The 23,849-nt window shown below is 38.0% G+C and overlaps 1 protein-coding gene across 4 annotated transcripts in view; it reads left to right on the top strand.

The window, feature by feature from the left end:
• The window catches only part of ASB3 (ankyrin repeat and SOCS box containing 3), a 58,016-nt gene extending 38,799 nt beyond the window's left edge, over positions 1–19,217 (top strand). For all 4 annotated transcript variants that reach the window (XM_034427385.3, XM_034427386.2, XM_034427387.2 and 1 more), the window contains 4 exons: positions 4,248–4,445; positions 5,432–5,680; positions 10,255–10,388; positions 18,351–19,217. In XM_034427385.3, coding sequence (XP_034283276.2) covers positions 4,248–4,445; positions 5,432–5,680; positions 10,255–10,388; positions 18,351–18,598 — 829 coding nt within the window. In that variant the 3' untranslated portion in view covers positions 18,599–19,217. The remainder of the gene's footprint in view (positions 1–4,247; positions 4,446–5,431; positions 5,681–10,254; positions 10,389–18,350) is intronic.
• The last annotated feature ends 4,632 nt before the right edge of the window (positions 19,218–23,849 follow it).

Below are 23,849 nucleotides of genomic sequence, written 5' to 3'. Positions count from 1 at the left end.
TAGGATGCAGTACTGCAGCTACTTCAGCTGACTGCTGGTTCAGCAGATCAGCGGATCAAATCTCACTGGCTCAAGGTTGACTCAGCCTTCCATCCTTCCGAGGTGGGTAAAATGAGGACCCAGATTGTTGGGGGCAATAGGCTATTTAGTATACTGTCTTTGGTGTAAGCCGCCCAGAGTCCTCCGAGAGTGGGCAGCATAGAAATATGAAAAATAAATAAATAAATAATGTAGTTAATGTATTCAAATAACAGGGTCCGATTGTTAAAGAGGCTGAGCTTGTCAGCTGGGAAACTGACAGCCCAGGTTTGAGACCCGGTGTTGCGCGACACGGTGAGCTCCCATTACTTGCCCCAGTCCTGCCCACCTAGCAGTTCAAAAGCATCCAAATATGCGTAGATAAATAGGTACCACTTTGGTGGCAAAGTTACAACATTTTGTGCAGTTCAGCTTATGGTCATTCTGGCCACATGACCACAGAAATGTTTTTGGACAACGCTGACTCCCTCAGGTAAGAAACAGATAAGCACTGTCCCCTAAAGTCGGACATAACTGGATGGAGAAACATTTACCTTTACCTTTACACAAATAACAAACTTCCATTATTTTTTATTTTCTTGTGGGACCGCATAACTAGCTGTCTAGGGCTCATGCAGCGCATGGGCTGCGGGTTGGATATACCTGTTTTGAGGTATTCGATGTACTTTCGTGTATTTGTGAACCAAGTGGGAAAGTTACACATGATAAATTATGAAAAAAATCTTCTGTAGATAATCACCTAGCAACAGAGAAAAGTATAAACCTTTAGGAATAGAGAAAGCAGTTTTTCATCAGATCAGGTTATTTGTCTATTGCTAACTGAGAAGCAGCAGCTTTCTACCAAAACACTTTCTTTCCCATTTCCTGACACTTCATTTTTTAAATTAGAGCTGTCAGAAATTGGACCATCTGCATGCAGAGCAGGTTCTGTGCTTCTCAAATGTGGTTACAAGAATCACAGAGGCAGTCTTAATAGTTCAAAACACTAAATGCATCATTTTTGCAAGACCTTGGGAAGAAATAATGGGTTATTATTATTGTTATTATTGACTTGGTTTTTTCTCAGGCTTTGGGACAGATTGATGTTTAAACCCCTGTTAGATGTATTTTTCATTTATTTGTTTGAACTATTTTTATTTCAATTTCTGCATTTTTCTTATTTTTTGATAGTAAGCTGCCCTTACTTACTGATAGTGCCTTACTATCAGTAAGTAACCAGGACTTGGGCAGCTTTTAAATCTGTCTGTCTGTCTAAATAATCATGACAGTAATGGAGACTGTCCATTAGGGTCAGAGTTTGTGACAGTCATTAAGTGAGCATCCATGTGATTGCTTCGCTTTGGACTGTCCATCCCTGATCTTCTCGATGTGGTTGTTAAATGTGCAAGATGTTACATGGTGTGCCTCATGGGTTCCTGGGACCCCGAAGGCCTCCCCCACCCTATGAGACAGCTGGTGCTCTGCTTCTCGCCCCTCACAGTGCTGCTCCACTGGGCCCAAACCCTCCTGCTTACCCCATGTTACCCCTTACTTAGCAAAAATTTTTGGAATTCAGGGAAGCAAAGCAAGCTGCTTTGTTGCTGGGCTGCTCAGCACAATCCCAGGAGCAGTGGCAGCTGAGAAGATGGTGGCTCTTCTGGGATTGCACTGTGCAGCCATTAACAAAGCAGCTTGCTTTGCTTCACTAATCTGAATGGAGTTCCAGAGATCTTCAAAAAGTGACCACAAGAGTGACGTAGAAGATGTAGTCTGGTGGATGGGATGGGGGGGATAGGTGGGGGGTGCTGCAGCAGCCATAACTTTGGGACCATGTTGTTGGCTTTTAGGGAGGTCTGCCATAATTTTGAATGGTTGCTAAGCAACTGGTTGTAAATTGAGGTCAACCTCAACTTAAAATCAATTGAATTTTGTGTTAAATTTGTATTTTTGAGAAACATTCGGACTACCATGGCTTACAATAAAAAAGTATAGTAGAATAGAAGCAACCCCAGTTAGGAAAAAAAAATACAAATATATTTGCATAAAAATAAAAAGCATCTTAAAATCATTGTTTCATAACTTCAAAATTCCAAGACAACTAAAAAACCCAAAGCTACAAGAGTAAGAATAAAAAATGAGAAACATAATAAAAATAGTTATGATTAAGAATCACTTCTCATACTCTCGCTCGCATTCAGCCTTGGCTAACTTCTGGAATATTATTACTGGAGGGGCCAATCGAACATCTGGAGCAGTGTTTCTCAAACTTGGCAACTTTGAGATGTGTGGATTTCAACTCCCAGAATTCCCTAACCACCCATGGAGAATTCTGGGAGTTGAAGTTCACATACCTTAAAATTGCCTAGTGTGCTAAACACATCTAGATGAAGCCTGTTCCAAAGAAAACTTGTTGGAAAAGCAATGCTTTCTAGCCTCAGCCTCCCCATCTCCTGAAAATGGGCACTATAAGCAATATCCAATGGGACAACTTCTCTTTCCTTATAATTTAAAATATCTGTCCCAGATGGGACAGATGTCACTATGACCTATGAGGCAATTTTATTGGGTTCCTCCTCACGTACATTTTATTTAATGCATAACAGGCAGTCTTTTCAAAGGCAAGATTTCTTTCTTTCAGGCTAGGTATTGATTACCTCTAAATTCCAGGGTAGTGAAGGAAATGTGATTTTGGGATGAATTTAAAGTCTTCTGCTTACAGCTTTCTGTAGAAAGTTCTGGCTTCATATCAAACTTTTGGCTGCGTATGTCTGGAATGCTGTTTGAACGAACACACTAAGCTACGGAACTTGGGTAGATTAAAGTGGGCTATCAGGGAAGAGAAAATAGATTTAAAAATAAAATATCTCTCTGTCACAATGTAAACAATGTGCTAAAGTCTAATGTTATTTCTCTGATGAATTGAGCATGTAACCTCAGTCTTCAAACAATCAGATTGCATATGGAGATTCCAAATCTTCTCTGCGATGTTTATGTAATCTTTAATATTAATTTGAAATACCTAACCCGTCTTCTTTTTTCTCTCAGAATGAGAAACAGCATCTTGCCTGTCTAGAGTATTGCATTATCTTTTGTATTTTTCCCTTTAGTCTGCTGCTTTATTGTAATCTAAACAGGCCTGTCATTTATCTTTCACATTCACCATTTGGATTTTTAAAAAATTAAATAGGAATACATTTTATCATTTCTGTTTTTAAAATAAAATTTCGTTGTATTTTTATCTAGTGAGATTGGTCTATCACACAAGGAGGAGAGGAAGGGTGGATAATCCAGCAAGATGCTTACATGCTAGATAGCCAGGAGGTTACATTACTGCAATTATGGGCCAAAACTATTTAATTTGATTTTAATTCTACATTTAAATTTTGTATGTATGTGTTTTATTGTTTGGCTGTGCACCGCCCTGAGTCCTTCGGCAGTAGGGCGGTATAGAAATCAAATTAAAAAAAAAAATTATTTTGCTTGCTTGGTTTTTTAAATCTGTTAATTGCTAAAAAGGCAACACTGGTTTGAGAGTCGTATTTTCCACACTTACTAGAATTACACAGAGGACTCAAGATGAAATGTTGCCATTCCAAAGCAAAAGATGGGTCCAGAGCAGTGGTCACCAACTGGTGGTCCGTGGACCACTGGTGGTCCATGAGAAAATTTTGGTGGTCCACAGAAAACTTATTTGCATTTTTTATATTGCACTAAATACTATTTATCTTTTTAAAAAATTCGTATTAGTGGTCCGCGGGATTTAAAATTATGAATTTAGTGGTCCCTGAGGTCCGAAAGGTTGGTGACCCCTGGTCCAGAGGACTCACCTTTTTACCATATGGGCTCAGTTACCCACTATGGAAGCCCTTGAATCAAGCTCAACTGCTATTAACAGCATGAATGACATTATGCAATATTTTTGGCAGCAAAATTAAGGTTACTTGCCACTGCCTTTTCCAGGATTATTTAAACCAATATATCTTGTCTCAGCACTGGTATTTTTTAAAGGTCTCGTATCCATTAGGCGGAATCCTACTTAGTTTTAGAATCCAGATGAGATCAGCCAGTTCTTACGATTTGCTGAGATTTCAATTTTATACAGAACACATTAAAAGGTAGCAAATAATGGTTTTTGTTTTAAGGTAAGGAAAATGATGTTTTCATCTGTAAGATACATAACAAAGATTTTTTTTTGCTTGCACAGTAACATCCATTTTACTTTTTTGCAGTATATTGCGCATGCTGATACCAGTTACTGACCGGGTTTGTGGTAGTGCTGAAGGCAAAGTGAGTCCTGTCTACTCTGCAATCTACAGTGGTCAGGAAATTTGCTTGGAACTTTTGCTTAAGGAAGGTTACAGTCCGGATGCTCAATCTTGTCCTGTTTTTGGCTGCAAATCGCCAATGTCTCTTGCTTTTCAAAAAGGGTGCGTATGTTCTTTGCAGTTGTTATAGGACAAGAAAGTTATGGGAATTATAAACCTGTGATAAGATGGGCGGCCAATAAATTTTAAAAATAAACAAACAACCTAGCAAACAAGGTGAATATTATGGGAGCAGTAACTGATTTATATTAAAGGTTTTTCAAACTTTCTCCTTTCAGATAATATTTCATCTTTCATCTTTAGATGCTTGGAAATGCCTTAGAGTAGCACTACACAAACATATTGGCCTCAGGACCCCTTTACGTTCTTAAAAATGATTGAGGATTCCAAAGAGCTTTTGTTTATGTGGGTTATATCTTGCAGTATTTATTGTATTAGAAATCAAAACAGAGAAATGTTAAAATATTTATTTGACTTTGTGACATCTGTAAAGGTCTCAGGGACCTCTAGGGGTTCCCAGACCTGACTTTGAGAACTGCTGCTTTAGAACATACAGCTTCACATTTCAGGAGAAATCAGCCAATATGGGAAGGTGAAATAGTTTGGGGAAGCTTCTCTGCTGTTATCGATCCTTTTTATGGAACTGTTATTAAACTAAGGAATCTTGTTGTTCTCTGTATCAGATTACAATATTATTGTAACCTTGTAGATGGCTCACATGATATAGGAAACTTGTTGACAAACTCTGAAATGCTTTTTACCTAAATGAAAAGGTAAAGAATTAGGCCAACATCTAGCGTGGTCCTTGTTAACCCGGGTGACGACTGAGCCAATATGGATTTCTGCAATTGATGTTTTACCATATTTTTTAAGGGGGAAACACTGTATGTCTGACTCCTCTGATGAGACCTGCCCAGTATGGTTGAACCTCTGGCATAGTTCTCATCTTCCTCACAAGCCCCACAACCATGTCAAGGTAGTGTCTCACTGGGGTTATTATTAAATTTATTTGCTGCCCATCTCACCACAAGGCAACTCTGAGTGGCTTGCAAGGTGTAACATGTATATGTCTTGTACATTTTTTGCAGAAGTGAAATAATTCTCATTCTTCTGAAATACGGAATCAAAATTCTTGAAATAGATTTAGGCCTCTGCCTCCTACATAGAAGATATGGTCTATTTCGGCATTTCTTGAGGAAGGATTGCAAGCTCCTATGTCAGCAGCATCTGGCAGAATTTTCAAAGTATGCAGTCAGTGCAGGACATGACTACAGAGAATGGCTGCCCTCACTTTTGCTAGCTGGGTTTAATCCTGTGAATCTTCTCTTTCATGATTGGTAAGCAAGGCAATATAGGCATATAAATATACTGTATGATTGTGTATGCGTACTGGTGTACTGCTAAATGTTTTAAGAAACAGCTCTGCTGGCTCCATTGCTACTACTGTTAGCGGTAGAACAGCTGATTAATGTACTAGATGTTGAGGTTCACCTCTGCTGTGAACCAGCTCACAAAATTAAGAAAATGTATCAATTGGCTCAGCAAATTGGCTCCAACTCACCACTATGTAAATTTATTTATTTATTTATTGGTTCGATTTATATGCCGCCCTTCTCCAGAGACTCAGGGCGGCTTACAATGTGTAAGCAATAGCCTTCATACTTTTGTATATACCTGCTTAGTAGGGCTTTCGCCCCCCCCCAAAAGCGGTGTTCTTTTTTTTATATTTACATACATCTTTATAAGCTGACTTTGTATATGTTTAATTCATTTTTAAATTGTTTTTATATTTTGTATTTGATGTTTTTTACTTCTGGCTGTTCACTGCCCTGAGTCCTTCGGGAGAAGGGCGGTATATAAATTTAAATATTAAATTAAATTAAATTAAATATGTCACCAGAGAAATCTAAAATGTAGAAAGGCATTTCTAATCAATGTTGGAAATGTGAAAAGCACAAAGGGACATTTTTTCATGCATGGTGGATTTGTGAAAAAGCAAAGAAAAACATGAATACAAATACAAATGATGATTCAAAGAATTTTAATAATTAATATTCAGATGAAAAAAGAATTTTTTATTGAGACTTGGCATCCAATTAGGAAACACTCATAGAAGATTATTTTTGTATATGGTAACTAGCTGGATACCCATGGTTCGCTACGAAACTATGTGATGGGGCTTGATAAATTGACACTTACAGCTTGACAATTAATGAGTAGTTACAATCGGCCTCTCCTGTCCCCTTCTCTCCCTCAGCGTTGCCCCACAGAAACATGTCCTATCCTATCCCCTTCTCTCCCTCAGCGTTGCCCCACAGAAGGTTCCCCTATCCTATCCCCTGGTTGCTGCTGTGAAAGTAAAATTGAAAGTGAAACTCCTCTCCTTTGTGTTTTGCATTTGGAACAGATTTCTTTTCAAGTGGGGAGGGGGAGTAGAACTCCTTAGCATCAGAGTGTGTTAATCATAATATAGGAAATACTAATTGCTCTGATGGTCATTTTGAAAAATCCTTTCTTAGTGAGCACCTAGAAGCCAAGAGAAATGTACGTGGCAAATTTCAAATTTGTAGGTTTTACGGTTCTGGAGATTTCGTGATTATGGCATGAGTGGTTTTCGCTTTTCTATATATAGACTATAGTGAGGCTATTATATGCATAAAGATTATTAAGTGCATATGATGATGTGAAGAATTTTAAAGATTAATGTTGAGATGAAATCAGAATTCTTTTGATATGGATTTGGGATTGTCAATTATAGACAACTTATGGAAGACTGATTTTATATATGGTAATGCATCAAGATTATTATATACTGTACACAAAGATGGGGAAATACTGATATACCCAAAATGGAGAAATGGATTGTGAAGATGGCAGAACTAACAGAGATGGCAAAACTGACCTACTGTATTTAGTCAGGAACGAGATAATAAGTATTATTTTGACTGATGTAAACATTTTCGTAGATGGACTGGTGGTTTATATATACAGTTATTGTGTACCTCAGTCTCCCACCTGTCATTTTTCAGAGTATCAGGAATCACAAAAAAAACTACTTGCAAGCCTGGGATGAGTGCTTAATTTCACTCTATGAGTATAGAAAGCAATATTATAATAGCAATAACAATAGCACTCAGACTTATATACTGTCCCATATTGCTTTACAGCACTCTCTGGGCAGTTTACGGTGTCAGCATATTGGCCCCAACATCTGGGTGCTTGGAATGGTGGAAGGCTGAGTCAACCTTGAACCCATCAAGGATCGAACTCCAGGCTGTGGGCAGAATCAGTGTACAATACTGCATTCTAACCACTGTGCCACCAGGGTTTATAACCCAGAATACTGCTATCCTGGGAGTCCAGGAGATAGTCTCATGCTATTATCTGGGCTTGTTGCATAACAATATTACTGTTGTTACTGCAGCAAATCAATAGAATGCTCCTTTCCATTTATTGGCTTGTCTGCCATCTGTCATTTTTGTGGGATAGGGGTCTATATACATTTATCAAATAAGTAGGTTGGCATATTTTGGCATATCCTTCAAACGGTATGAAAATAATACTGGCTTTTCTCTTATCTTGATTTAAACCTTATAGTCTATCCACTCTTTCTGGGATTCTGCCGCCTGACTCTGCTAATACTTAGAATTCAGAGCCTGAGTTAAGATTTAGAATTACAGAATGGAAATTCTATGACCTAAGTAAATAATTATGGTTAAAGCTGTTGGAAGTGAACTTGCAAAGTGCATGTTTTCCCCAGTGGAATAAGCCAGGTTGATAGAGAAGTTAATTCTGTGAACCAGTTTCAGCTTTCAGTGTCAAGCTCTGATAATCAGGTTTTGCATTAATATGAGTGCTGATGTAACACAATACCATAGTTAATGCTGAAAAAGGGAAGAATTTTTACTACAGAGAAAATATGTGAGTTAGGGCAAATAGCATTTGTTGAATTTTAATGATAATTACGACATTAAAGAAAATTATTTCTGCCTTAGGCCTAATGAAGAGCAAACTCGGGATAGCATTTAGCCATGATTATTATGTTAAGCTGCACCACGATTAAATTTTCTAATGGGAGTAGTGAAAAGTTATAAGGGGGTTTAGAAGAAGCATATGATGTTGCTCCTCAACTCCCTAATACCGGTATTACATCTACACCTTAGAACGTCTTAAATCTTAGAACAAGTTTGGAACAAAAGTGAATTATTGGAAGACAATGAGGTTGGAGGTGAATTTGAAGACCATTGTGCTGTTCCTTCGCAGTTCTGTCTTCTGTGTCAAATTCAAACTCTGTTGATTCCTCAGTGAAAGCAGGTGGTTTGATTTTTTTTCTACTGGAAGGGAAAATTTATGCTGCGTTCCTAAAACTTTGAACAAATACAAAAAAATGAAACATATGCACACTCCTTCCCATGTAGAAAGGACCAAATATCTTCTCTTTGCTTTTAAAGGGCAGAAGTCATCTTATTGCAAAATACATTAGATTTACAGCCATTTTAAACTAATAAAAAGAGCCTTGTGTTCTGAAGCCAAATATCATCAAAGGTCACAAGAAACATAGGCTCGATATAATTCTCTTAACTGCTTTGATCCTTTGTGGATACTCTTCACTGCATGTGTGAGAGAATGAAACTGATTGATTATAGTAGTTGAACAAAGTTAGGATTTCCAGTTGGCAATATGATTTTTCAGTAATTTACTACATACTCTGTACGTGGAGTATTTGTGTGTTCATTATGTGTTAATATCAGGGTGGATAAAAATCTATGATTTAAAAAAACACACCAGATTTATTTTAATAAAATGCTTTTGGAGTAAAAATCTATCTAAAGATAGTTTTCTATTTAAGATGCATTAATAATTTAGTTTATTCAGCATGAAATGGAGCTTAGCTATGTAGCATGAGGTTGTATATTCTGCAATATTTATATTTTTTTGTAAACTCATTCAATGAATCCAAGCTCTGCAAGCTGAGATAACATGCACTGCATTGATGCATTCACACAATTTCACAGTAACCATGAGATAAATCATAAAACAAAGTTCAGGGATATTCCTTTATCCCATTGTTTTGCAAATCTATGTACACTATAAACTCTATGATTGTTTGAAGAGAAATGCATCTGTACCACCAGGCTCTAAGTGTGAGGAGGCAGGGCAAGTAGTAAAAATGAAAGTGAAACCTAAGCAGTTTATAAATATAATATTAAAGAGCACCTGTCATTTCAGATCCATCATGGCAGCGCTTATTAGCGGGCATCCACTCACCAGCTGCCTGCCACGTCCCTCACCTTGTTGTGTTACTGCCACATCACCAGCCGTCCCATTAAAGTGAATGGGACTGTCAATGAGTCAGAGGAGGAGCAGCTGCGGAATAGAGATGATAGTTGCTCTTTAAAAATTATGATTTAAATCGAGTTGATTTAAATGAAGCCTTTTTACTAGTGATTTAAATCATGATTTAAATCGTGATTTTAAATCGACTTGATTTAAATCAAATCCACCCTGATTAATATCCAGAATGCAAGCATTCTGTAGTGAAGATCTATTACAAAGATACTCAGATTACAGGAGACCGGTATTACACTCATTTTATTCAAATGAACAGAGTACTAGTAGTAGAACTGGCCCATATGAATTCTATTAAGATATATTTGATACGGCATATTTCCCAGTTAAATAAAGTTTTGTATTTTAGGAGTACATCACTTAATATCCTCTAAAATTTATTTCTATTCATCTTTATATTTCTTTTGTAAACTGTGAATATTATATGTTTATCTGAAAGACAATAATTGGCCTTAAATCACTCAGTTGGTTACATGGCTGATTTGAACTCTTTTACCAGAAGCCGACACTATTCAATATGATACACTGGTTCTTATAGTAATTTATTTTTGTTCACTTCTAGGGTTTTCTCTGTAAGCAGCGATGCTCTGAACTTCCTGCTGGAGTTTACTAATTGGAAGAGGCTTCCGTGGAATGTGGAGCAGGTTCTTTCTAGCCGCAAGGCCACTTCCATGTGGATGCCCTGTGCTTACTTTGGTAAGCAAAGAACGAGCCAGTTTATTTTTGTATGGTCTGTTTATTAATGTCTAAATAACAGATAGTTTGTTGGTCAATAATGCAAGGGATTGTAGCCTTGATATACATGCTCTCAGAGAGCATAATGTTGATTTAAATATACATAAAAATGAAGTATTAATCATTGTATAATGTGTTCAAAATAGGATAATTTGAATCTGATAATTTTGTGGTCCGAATGAAAAGTCTGGATTGATTTGCTCTGTGATCTAACTCTCCATGGCATTCTCAGGAGTCTTTTCCAACACAAACATTCAAAACTGTAAATACTCTTTGTCTTGCTTCTTTGAAGTCCAACTTTTGCAACCAGAGAGGGTCACAGGAAAAACTGTTGCCTGTACAGTTCTGATCTTGTTATGGCTCTTAAAATCTTTTTCAAGGCCTTTACTGCTATTCACCAAGCGTAAGTCTATGGTGTATTTCTTATAGCTGGTTCCTTAACTGTTGATAATCAATTCTATAAAACAGACTATTTGCCTGTATAATGTCTTCATTGTCAATTTTAAGCTTGGTTGCTGTGCTTATTGTATTAGTTTGGTCTTTTTTAGATTTAAGTCTCATTTTTTTCAGTGCTCCTTGACTTTTGTTATTTTGTTTCATTTCAGATCCTTTATTTATTAGAGTATGTATTAGAGAAGTATCATCATCATAGTTCAGGCTACTGAGATTTCTTCCTCCAATTTCAAAATCATGCCCTGTTCTTCTAATCCAGGCTCTCTCAACATACATTAAGCATACACCTGAATAAATAAGGAAAGTATACAATTTATTTTCTGACCTGGAGACTGCTTTGCTATGGATTATGGCTTTGTTTTATTTAGGTTTTGAATGAGAATATTGAGCAGGTTTTGATCTTTCCATTTTTATACTACAGCTTGATATAATAGATGTCAATCAATAAAGTACATTATGACTTCTTTTTGATAGTGTTTTACTTTCTTACTTATCCCGAAATAATTTACTTTATTGTCCTTTTCTGTATAAGTTTCCATCTTCAATATCTAAAAATGTGATTGTAACAATCCTTCTTAAGAGTTGTTTGACATTCTTCTTCCCAAGATCTTGTCTTGTCAAGGCTTCCATTTCTCTTTTTTCAGTTTCTGTCATTCTGTTTTCCTAGGCCTAGAAACATTCGTGCTTCTTACATTTCAAGTTCTCACTGTAATTCTGTTCATGCAGCTCTGCATTTCCCCCCTTCATGACAGCACCAGCTACTAGACACTCCAAAGGCTTTAATGTAGCCACATCATAAACACTATTAATATTCTGGCAAACATAGTTCTTCCTCAGTAGTATATTGACTGCAATCTGACCTAAGGGGCTCATCATCTGATACTAAACATTGTCAATCACTTTATATTGTCTGATCTGTCCCCGTACCCACACACACACACACACAGCCAGTCGAGGGTTAAGGAAACACTTTGGAACGCACCCAGTTCTTATCTCCCCACTTGGCAGCGATAGACACACCGTCTGCCAAGGGACTTTATTTTCACAAACAGACAGATAAGATACGAACGTTCAAGAAAGTCCAAACAGAAATAATATTCCTCCCAGCAGTTCCGGACGAGGCTTTAGTGACTGTCCAAGGTTTTGCTTTGTTCGTCACAAAAGATCCTTGACCACCACTCTCTATTATATAGTCTCTGGGGTGTGGTCTCTGGGGTGTGGTCCAGTGACTCAGTGCTAATCCCTAGCACGCCTCCTAAGCTGCTGCAAACGTTTATCACGCCTTCGGAGGCGTGCGTCCAGGAATGATGTTTCATTATCACTTTGACTCGAATCAGCTGTCTCCTCTCCCTCGACCGGCACTTGAGACAATGCCAGAGGGGAGGGGCCTGGAGAGGGAGGCCTGGCTGACTCCTCTTCCTCATGCTCGGAGCTTTCTTCCTCCGATGGGACAGGCTCAGAGGGCGGGGCCACAACATTGTCTGTCTTTGTGGTTTTGTTGATAACACATAGGAGTGATTTACCATTGCTTTTCTTAGCATGGTATGAAACGATGCCTTGTTATGGTACTTACGTGATCTTCCTCTTCCACAATTTTCCAATATTGCTGTTGCCTGATATAGGTGTCGGCTTACTTTAGCTGAGCAACTGAGATGATCTTCAGGCTTTGAGCGACACAGCTGAGTATATGCACTCTTGAGATTGATTCTTAGCATTCTTTGCACGTTTCTCTCACAAACACACCTCTTGTCACAGTGAGGCATTGTAGCAGCACCTGGGTGCTTTTGTGGGTTAAAAAGCTATACAAAAGAGAAAGCAGATGTATAGATAGTATCTCGGGGTCAGCGTAATGTGCCATGAACACCAATTTATTATTACCAATGAACCAAATGTTTTGAAAATTGAAGGATCCTGGATTTTCTAGTTTTAAGTAGAGAGACCTTGGGAATATCTAGATTATTCTGGGCCATATGCTAAGTGGCTAGAAGATTTCCTAAACAGTGGATGCTAGTGTTGAAGTATTAGAGGCATCTGTGCAACTTGGCTTTTTTTTTCCAAATTAGACTTCTGAAACCAGTGTGCTGTTGTGTTTTTAATAAATGATCCTGTGGCTCTGCTTAATCCTGCTCTGGAAATAAAGGTCATCCAATTACTGCAGGCAACAGTGAAGCTGCAGACTGCCTGCCACGCAGGGAGAATAGTGCAGATATAGTCTGCAATCATCAGTTGCTAACTAGATACCCTGGAGACCGAAATACCATCTTTTAATAATGGAAAGGTTAGGAAAGCTTCTGATCAGAAAATGTCTCTTTTCTTTTGTGTTCAAATCCAGCAAACGCATGGAGAGAGTTCTGCCTGAATGGTGCTTTAATTAATCTCACTTTATGGTCTCTTATCAGTTTGCCAGCTAGATCTTTTTTTTTTTTTCCTGTTTAAAAATCTCTTTAAAAAATTCAAACCTACGCTTGTTAGTATGGTCTGAATTGACTTCGTTCTAATATTTTCTTTTTAAATATTAGGATACACAACTTTCTTGGTGAACACTCACATGGTTGCATTCCAAAATACATTGACTTCAAGAATTAAATGGAAGTATGATAAAATACCATATTTTATGCTATTAGAATTAAATACAATATTAGTCTCTAGTCATTCATTTATTAATTGCCTTTCTTCCAATTCCAATTCGGAAACATTGGAATTTGATAATACTTTTGAAGGTTTCTGGGGCCACATAGAAGCGTTTTGAACATTTTGTAGTGCTTTGAAAACATAAAATATACTACTGTAATGTATAGCAAGAACTGGCTTGATATATCTGATAATCGAGTGTCCTTTACCTGTTGTCATCAAAATATTGCCAGGGGAATTCTTGGCAATTGTTATTCTAGTATATCTAGAAAGCACTGAGTCGGAAAAGGTTTGTGTTGGTTGTTAGATTCTGCGTAAAATAGAATTAATGTGCATTTGCTGTTGCAAAATATGATTGCCTCTAACAAATGCAGATTTAGAGAGCATAAATAGTTTTATTATTATTATATTTATTTGCCGTCCATCTTTCCATAAGCCATTAATTGTTTATAAATGGTTGCTAGCTACCTGAAATGCAAATTTTCCATGTCCAAGTATACCTCTGAATATTATTTGTGGAAAGATAACAGTGACCCAGGATATTTTACTGATGCACTTCTTAAGAGTCCTCTAGTTAGCCCCTGTGGGAAATAAGATGCTGAACTAGTTAGGTTTTTGGTTTGATCCTGCAGAGTGCTTATTAAATTATGTTCTAAGGGATCCAAAGGTAAGCCTTTATAGAAGAACATAAGAGGAGATTAATGAGAACAAATATTTGAGCATATGTGAACCCATAAAACTAGCACCTTTTGCAAAATCTTAGCAATAAATAGGCACACCTGAAATTGAGTATTGCTATCATTTTTATTTTTATTTTTTTCAGTTCCGCCCTGAGTTTCTCCCTACTTCATCCAGGGGGATTCATTACCACATCTTTTGTCAAATCATCGTCCTTATTTTCTACCATTCTTGCTTTTCCTGCTCACTTTTACTATCACTTTCCTTATTTTAAATAACCCTAATAATATGCTAATTTGCAAAGTGAACACTCACAATTAACCATTCCCAGCCAGTTAACTCTGGAGCTAAAAAGTAATAATACCCCCCCCCCCCCGAGCACCATTTTAGAGCACACGTCCCTTCAGATACAATGCAGAGGAATCTCAATAAAAGAAACCAAATATATGATCTTGACCAATTTATGTCTCTTTCATGGGTAATGTTCTGAAATGGGTCTCAGTTAACTGCCACCAATATCACTCACTGTATATACCCATATGGACCTTGGTTTTAAGATGATCTCCCAAAGGAAGAATATGTGCATATATATGCATGGTCACTATTCAAAACTCCTACGCTCTGTTCCCCATGTTTTCAGTAAAGTGAACTCCAGCTGCAGCCAATCCTGGAGATTTCCCTTTTGCTCTGAAAGTGTGCATGTGTTGTGTCTGTATATGTGTATGTGTACATGTGTATATACATGGAGAGACAGGCACACAAAATATGTTTGTGTATATACCTGTGTAGTAGACCCAGCTGATGGTAGACTGGGGGTATTGAAATCAGAAGGTAGGAATTTTATCCCAGCCCTCACCTCCAACTTTGGGATAACAGTTTGGTTGTTCCTACTGCTACCATTTCCTGACAGTTAGAACAATTAATCTGAATAGCTTGCTTTCAGAAGTTGTGGGTGCTCCATCACTGGATTTTCAGAAGGTTTTTAAACCATTGTTTTCCTGAATGAACATTATGTGAGGCATCTATTCTTCTGCTTCACCTTTGTTCTTCCCGCTAACTGGGATTCCAGTAGGTTAAATCTGTTATAATTATAGAATATATGGAAGGAACTGTTTTTCTAGGCTTAGTATACAGTTTTTGCAGTTTTCTTTTTAATTCTGCTCCTAGAATTAAAGTAAGCCAAGTTTTTCCCCTATATTCAGGAGTGGGAAAGATGAGATCTGACTCTGGACCCCAGCACAAAGACAAGTTTTATTATTATTATTTATTAATTTAACTAATTATTTATTAAGTTAACTATCATTTGGGGATGGAAAGGGAAGAATGTATTATATCAGTGGTGTCAAACTCAATTTCAATGGGGGCCACATCAAGGTTGTGGTTGACCTCGGGGGCCTGGGACGGGTGTGGCCAGGGTGGGTGTGGCCAGTATGATGTCACTCGTGTTGAGGTTACTTGGGGTGTGAGTGCTTTGCCAGTGAAAATGGGCTCCGGAGCTCTGTTTTCGGCTTCAATGGCCTCCTGCAACCCTCTGCCAGCGAAAACGGAGCTTGCGCAGCCCTCCCGAGCTCCATTTTTGCTGGCAGAGGCACCATGGACTGGTCCTTCACTGTTTCCAGGGCGGCACTGTGGGCCAGATCTAAGCACCCCGCGGATCTTGAGTTTGACAACCCTGGATTATGTTATCCTCAGCCCACCTCAGCCTGCTGTGAACTCCATCCAAGTTTCTGCATGCTATGCAAATTTTTCCATTTGAGTTGGTTAGTGTGTGATTCGGGTGGTGGTTAACCATTTGTTTAGTAACTGTTCAAAATTACAACCTGTGTCTGATCATGTGGCTGTTATAGCACCCCTTGCATTCATGCAATAGTGATCTGGGCACTTGGTAACCTGTTTCAACTTAAGGCGGGCTGCCAAGCACCCTATGATCACGTAGTCACCATATTTAGTTTTCCCTGCCAGCTTCCCCAGAAAGTCAATGGGGAAGCCAGCAGGAAAGATTGGCAGCCATGGCCTCTTGCTCAGAAGACGCCCTCTGCTTCTTGGGGGCTGAGTGAAAAAGATCCATTTCAAATGTGCTGCAGGGTGGAGAGTCTCTGTAAGGAGGCTGAGTGAAATTGTTCCTCCCAATATCCAGGCAGGATTTTGCAAACGGCATTTAAAGCATAAGTGAGAGGATTCCCTCATTTCTGGAGGCTGGTTCAGAATGCACCATGCTGCAAACACTTCATGCCAAAATCCTGCTTGGATTTCAGTATGGAATTCTCCTTCTGCTCACAGAGGGGAACTGCCTGCCCCCCCCCCTTCCCCTTTGGCAGGTAATTCTTTTGCTCTGCTTAATGATCCACAGGATCACTTAATCACCACAACAGGGAGAGTCAGGATTGTGGTTTTTGAGTAAGGTGATCATGTGGGGCATCTTACTTAGGATGACTTATGGCTTAAATTGTGATAGTAAGTCAAGGACTATGTGTAAAGTTGTGTCTTTAGGGTGTGTAACTTCCAGCTCTGCAAAATAGCTTCCCAATCAGCTTTCCCACAGTTCCTGTATAAACAGAAGAAAAGTCTTAACAAATGTACTTGTTTGAAGGCCAAACTATTTTTGATCAGTATGTAAAGATTCCTGCCTTCCTTATTGTTTTCTTTGTAACCAAAAGCTGTTGGAAATAAGTTGTTCTTCAACATGAGCCTGTTTATTTGAGAATGTTAGCCAAGCACCCTTTTCCTTTTCCTTCCAACCAATGTAAATATTTTCCATAACTTCTTTCAGTGCAAATATTTTTCCATTCCCATAATAAAATTGGAAGAAGCTTTTGGGGCCATCCAATCCTTTGCTCAGTGCAAGAATCTAGACTAAAGCATTCATATTACATGTCTATCCAACTCCTACTTGAACATATCCAGTGAACCAGAGCATACCACCTCTTTCAGTAATTGGTCCCAGTTGTCAAAATATTGTTAGCTTTACAATTTTCTTAACATTTAAAAGGAATCTTCTTTTGAGTTACCGGTAAATTCATTTATTGTATCCTACACTCTGGGACAATGGATAATAGGCTTCTCCTAGGCGAATCTTTTCATGTATTTGAAGTGAGTCATCAAATCCCTCCCTAGTTGGCTTCTTTCAACTTATATTTCAGCCTGGTATCTGAAATTTCAGTTCTGTTTTCTTTCATATTTAAAAACATTGGAAATGTAAGTTTTACACATCTAAATCTATCTTTTCCTTCCTTCCTTCCTTCCTTCCTGCCTGCCTGCCTGCCTGCCTCCCTCCACACAGATAGAACCATACCACATATAGTACATACATGAAATAGAGAAATATATCAGAAAACCCAAAGGAAAAAGAAGGAAAAGAAAAAAGAAAAGTTGCTATCTCAACACTTAGGCCTGCTGCTTACCCTTATTTCAGGTCCTGATTTAAACCTGCTCTGCTTTGTTAGTGGCTGTCCTTTTATCTTATTTTATTTAATTTTAAAACACTGTTTATTCTTATTGTTTTAGTCCAGAATGTAGCTTTCTTTGAAGATTAGGCATGAGAAAGTCAAGGATTTCCCATTCAGTAAATAATTAACAACCCCCTTTTCCCTAATATTATGAAAGAGGAAATATAAATATACAAATTTTTATTGTAAAACAGTAGGAAATCCAGGTACCAGTCCAGAAGACTGTCTGTACCCCCAAGAGAGACAAAGTCAAAGAATGGCTGAGACTAAGAGTAGGTCTTTCAATTCATAAAGGAATACATCAGTTCAAGACACTAGAAGTTTTGTATGGAGCCCATTGTTATTTTCTTTTGTAAACTACAGAAACCAGCAATTTTCCAAAGTCCTGGTTGTATCCCCCAGAATACAAAAAATTGTTATCAAATGGTAACAGTGATAATTTTAATGTGACAGAAAAGTAGAATTATGACATAACTTATCAATAATTATTTTCTATATATAAGTTGGAATTAGATGAAATAAAATCTAATTTTGTTCTGGACTCTGTTACTCTGTGGTGTATAGCCGGGGCATCAGAAGCCAAGTGTAATTCTTGAGTATTGCCTCCCTCAAAGGTATTGGCTTCCTTCTGCAGGCCTTTGGCACTAAAGCAGAAGGTTCATGAAACACTCAGTTGTTTTGCTCCTGATAAATGCATATTTCTTTCTTGTGACAGAACATATCCCATCATTGTCTCATCTGTGCCGCCTGGAGATTCGGTCACTTTTAACAAGTGTTTGTTTGCAATCAGACCAGCACATCCGCCAGTTGCCGATACCTACTTGCCTACAAGATTTTTTACTTTATTTGGATGTATTAAGAACATACTCCATTTCAGAATCTTGGCTTAAGGTGGGAGAAGACTATGAAGAAAGGACCCTGCCATCTTGTTCTAATTCAGAACATAAAGAAGAGAAAAAATAGAACTGATTCAAGGTCATCTGAATGTTTATAGAGTTTTCCACTTTTATAAAGAATGAACTATGCTGTTTGATGGTTGTTGCAAAGGTATTCATTTCTCTTCTGTCATTCACGATAGGATAATTTCATTCAGCAGTCCAGAAGGAATTTCCTCATATGTCTCTCAGTTGTGTTGGCCCTAAATTACTTCCGGTCAGCAATGTTTTGAACGCAGCTTGGATGCTTCCAGATAAGTTACACCTTTTGTACACCTTTTTGTAAAACTCAAAAATTTAGAATTTAAATAAATAAAAATGGCATATAAACATAGATCAGGTCAATGATAGCAATAACATCTAAAACAAGCTATGATGACATTGAAATGTCAAACTGTGTGACTTGACCTGATGGCATGGACTTTTCATGCTACCGTGATATCTGATACAACTACTTCCTGTGTATAACAGAGTCATCATACATGTGTTATTCATTTGCCCTCCAGTGGACACCGATGGCAGTGGTCATTCCAAAATTAAAATAAGTTTCTTAGAAATATTCTTAGGAAATTATCTTGTTGTTGCCTTCGTTCAGAATAATATGAATTTATTAATGATAATAAAATGAAATTTATGAAATGAATAAATGAATTCATGTGTTGCCAGAGATCTCACTATAACAAGCTCTGTCCTAAATATCATGCTTTCCCAATCTGGTACTCTCCAGAAGTGTGGGACTACTACTCTCTCACTGATGGCTGGCATGGCCACTGGTATGACAGGGAGGATGGGAATTGTGATTCAGCAAATCTGAGGAGAGTAGGCTTTGGGAAGGTTGCCATTCTCTCAATGAAGGGAGCCTCTTAATTAAAATAATTTTGGTTCAAGAGAAGGATTAATCCTGACTGGGACCCTGGAGAGATGCAACCAGCCAGAGGAGACAGTATTGGCCTAAACGGATGACTGATCTGATTCATTGTGAAACAGTTTTCTTCCTCCCATACAAAATAGTTCATCCTCGGAAATTCCAGCCCTTGAGTGATAGTCAAAACCCATGAATACACAGTATTTTCAGGGATGTCTGCAGGAAGGCAGGATGGAAAATGCTGCATTGTGATCAAGACCTGCCTCTTTTATCTGTGTGCCATGCATTTTAAGAAAAGTGGCAGATCCTTGAAGATGCTGCTGTTTTGTGTGTTGCTGTGACTAAAAAGTGTGGATAAAATGCAGCAATTTAAAAGAAGATTGGAGGGTATCTTTCTTTCAAATTAAGTTATCAACAGCTATTCCCCAAATAATAAAATCAACAGTGCATAGGTCTGCATGCACCATCACAGCTAAAAAGAGGCCAGCTGTCTGTACTTGCAAAGATTGTGTGCTTGTGCAAGACATTTGTAAAGATTGATGACACTCAGATTTTACACTACTTTGTAGAATTACTAGCATACATATGGCAAAAATTAACACAGCATTCCTGGTTTATGATATTCCTGTCAGGTTCTTTCAAGCTTTGTTTTTTTTTAAAAAAACATCCTGTCATATTTCCAGTATTCACTGCTAAAAGATATGCACCCCCATTCCCTGGACAAATTATATTTCTAACCGTTTTTTTTTTCCAGACACCCTGCTCAGACTATTTCCCCTGCCTCTACCTTGCTTCTCATCTTACTACCCTGATTCTTTACTGCTGGATTTAGATCACAAATGCTTCCCAAATTTTTAAATTTACAGATCAATTTTTTTTCTTTTTTTTTTTACAATGCAGTTTTACTCCAGGGAAAAATGCAGTGAGGCCACTTTTGGGCTAACAGAAGTGAGCATAAATATTTGATGCCTCATTCCGACAGAGCATAAAAGGTGGAAGCAGAGGCAGGAACAATGTCTCTATATTTGCCACACTGCAGTGATAGTGTGCTGTGAAACTACATTTTTGTCTTTTAAAAATCAAATCCATTTCATTTTGATTCCTCCAAAGAGACAGCAGAGGAGGATGACTGCTGTGTGTCCACATCTAAATGATACTTACTTGATTTTTTAAAATGTAAGTTATGCTGATTGTATGGCATCATGTTGCGGCATGTGGCAGAGTGTCAGAGGAGATTTATTTCAAATAGTCATGGATCCAGGAGGTTCAGTGAGAGGAAAAAACTCCAACTACTCTCTCTCACAGTAGCTGACTTCATCTGATTGTTAGATAAAATAGCAGGAAGAAGAATGGTCTATTCTGAATTTCTTGGATGAAGGCTGGGATAATTGCGCTTAAGGCACCAGGCTAGAAAGCTGGAGACCATGAGTTTGACTGAGGCATAAAAGCCAGCTGAGTGAACTTGGGCCAATCACTTTCTCTCAGCCCAACCCACCTTATAGCAGGGGTGAAGTCCAGCAGGTTCGGACAGGTTCTGGAGAACTGGTAGTGGAAATTTTGAGCAGTTCGGAGAACTAGCAAATATCACCTTTGGCTGGCCCCAGAGTGGGGTGGGAATGGAGATTTTGCAATATCCTTCCCCCAGGAGTGGGCTGGGAATGGGGATTTTGCAGTATCCTTTCCCTGGAGTGGGGTGGGAATGGAGATTTTGCAGTATCCTTTCCCTGCCACGCTCACCAAGCCACACCACACCACGCTCACCAAGCCACGGACACAGAACCGGTAGTAAAAAAATTTGGATTTCACCACTGCCTTATAGGGTGGTTGCTGGGAAAATAGGATGAAGGAGTACCATGTATGTTTATTGCCTTGAATTATTTATAAAAATAACACACACACACACACATACACACACATTCTCTTTCTCATACACACATACAAACACAGAGAGTCCCCGAGTTAAAAACATTTGACTTAAGGACCATCCCTACATGTAAGAAGACTGCCGATTACTAAAAATGGCAGACAACATTCTCCTTCCTCAAGATGATAAAACTGCTGAAGCCACTTTTTATATTACCTATAATTATTACAAGCCAGTTTTATAACTACACAATTATTAAATCTTCAAACTAAATTCTATTTTTTTTCTGTTTCAAACATAAAAACCAGAAGCAATATCCCAATAGATACAGATCTTTCTTTAAAAGTTTATATTGCATCTTAACCATTATTCTGTTAAATCCTCTTAAATCCATTTTTCCTCCTTTTTCCCATTGTGGGAAATGATATATATTTCCATTTTTCATTTATTAATCTTTCTAAACCACCATCATCTATATTAACAAAAAATATCCTTTTTCAAAACACTTTTCTATTTAAGACATACATGCACAAAACAGTGCGTTTGAACTTTAAAGTTCTTTTGAGTTTAAAAGCAGGTTATGTGCTTATAAAAATGTGGTTGAGAAGGGCTAAATTCATATGAATCCTCTGGCTGCGTTGATGAACACACAAATACAGATAGTTCACAATTGAGCCCAAACTTTCTGTTGCTAAGTGAGATATTTATTAATACCTCAGCAGATATATTTATTAAGTGAGTTTTGCTCCATTTTACTTTCTTGCCACAGTTGTTAAGTGAATCATTGCAGTTGTTAGTAACATGGTTGTTAAATGAATCTGCTTTCCGCTTTGACTTTGCTTGTTAGAAGGTTGCAAACTGGAACCATGCAACTGTCATAAATATGAATCGGTTCCCAATTATCTGAATTTTGATCACATGACCATGGGGATGTTGCAATGGTTGTGCGACAAATGGTCATAAGTCATTTTTTTTCAGTGCCATAACTTCAAATGGTCACTAAATGAACTGTTGTAAGTCAAATACCTGTAGTGTCTCGGTTTTAGTTGCTGGCATGCCTTGTAATAGAGCTTTGCTAAGTGGACAATAAAAAGGCAGGGATGGGTGCCTGACAACATTCATTCCTCTCTAGTACTGGCTTACAGTGGCAATAGACCCTTTGGTCTTACTAAAAAGACAAAGGTTCTCCTAGCACATATGTGCTAGTCGTTCCCGACTCTAGGGGGCGGTGCTCATCTCCGTTTCAAAGCCGAAGAGCCAGTGCAGTCCGAAGACATCTCTGTGGTCATGTGGCTGGCATGACTAAACGCCAAAGGTGCACAGAACGCTGTTACCTTCCCACCAAAGGTGATCCCTATTTTTCTATTTGCATTTTACGTGCTTTCAAACTGCTAGGTTGGCAGAAGCTGGGATAAGTAACGGGAGCTCACCCTGTTACGCGGCACTAGAGATTTGAACCTCTAAACTGCCGACCTTTCTTAGCCACTGAGCCATCGCGTCTTACTACTAGTAACCTATTCTCCGACGATATGGCATGATTGGATTGATGCTGAAAAGATGAGAAGATGAAACTGCTTTGTTGGTGTCCTGACTAGAAAGTTCAGACATAAGAATCAGTGAGGGAAGATGGGCAAAGACATTTAACTCAACAGGAAACACAGTGTAATAAAAGAGTATACTGCTGACTTGCTTATTCTACTATGTCCTTCCGTTTGGGAGTGGGTACCTAGTGGCATTAGAGACACCAGGAATATATTCTGAAATAAGGACCAAAATAGAAGATAAAAGTAATGAATACCTGCTGAACATAAGTCGGGGGATAAGTTACTGTTTCCATACCACCTTATCTCTTTCCTTGTATCATAAATTTTTGCGTGTTTAGAAACTATTTACTGGCACAGTGAATTTTTTTTTTTATCTTCCTGCTAGAAGGTGAGTTGCTTATTGACTGACAATAAATCCTCTTCAGATGCCAGATATCAAGACAGTTAAAACTCTGTTCTTGCAGCTGAGGAATGTTCAACATTTGGCCAGGGAATAAATTTCACAAACTCTTTATGTCAAGTCAATAAAGGTCTTCAATTGTGTAGGGTTCCCCATATTAATACATTGCTTTGATGGAAGAAATACAACACAGAGGTGCCAGTGAGCTGTGGGGCAGTTATTGACGCGGTAACATAATTGAAAGTTTTTTGGAAAATGACTGGAAATTAATGGCATAATTAGCCTAGAAAATCACTATTGCTTGCACAATGGTGCTGTAATCTTTAAAAGCTATTTATTGTTACTACGTGTTTTGTATGGAAGGTTGGTTTGAATGGCAGAAGGCAATGTAAAGGAAGTCTATGTGCATATATTTTTCAAATGTGCATCAAGAATGATTATTACTTTCCTTATTGATAGAAAGGTGGATTTTTTTTCACCTTTTACTATTTTTCTTTTTCTTTGATTTCTATGTTCTTCCAAAAAACCTAGAGCCCTTTGCAAGAAAACAATAAAAATGTCTTAAATAAAATTTGATAATGTTTAGGTACAGAATGTGTAAAAACT

Source organism: Pantherophis guttatus, chromosome 1 (assembly GCF_059756535.1).
Source record: "Pantherophis guttatus breed Tessera chromosome 1, ASM5975653v1, whole genome shotgun sequence".
NCBI classification, from domain to species: domain Eukaryota; kingdom Metazoa; phylum Chordata; class Lepidosauria; order Squamata; family Colubridae; genus Pantherophis; species Pantherophis guttatus.
The sequence above is the reverse complement of the archived record's forward strand: the minus strand, read 5'-3'. Positions and strand labels throughout refer to the sequence as shown.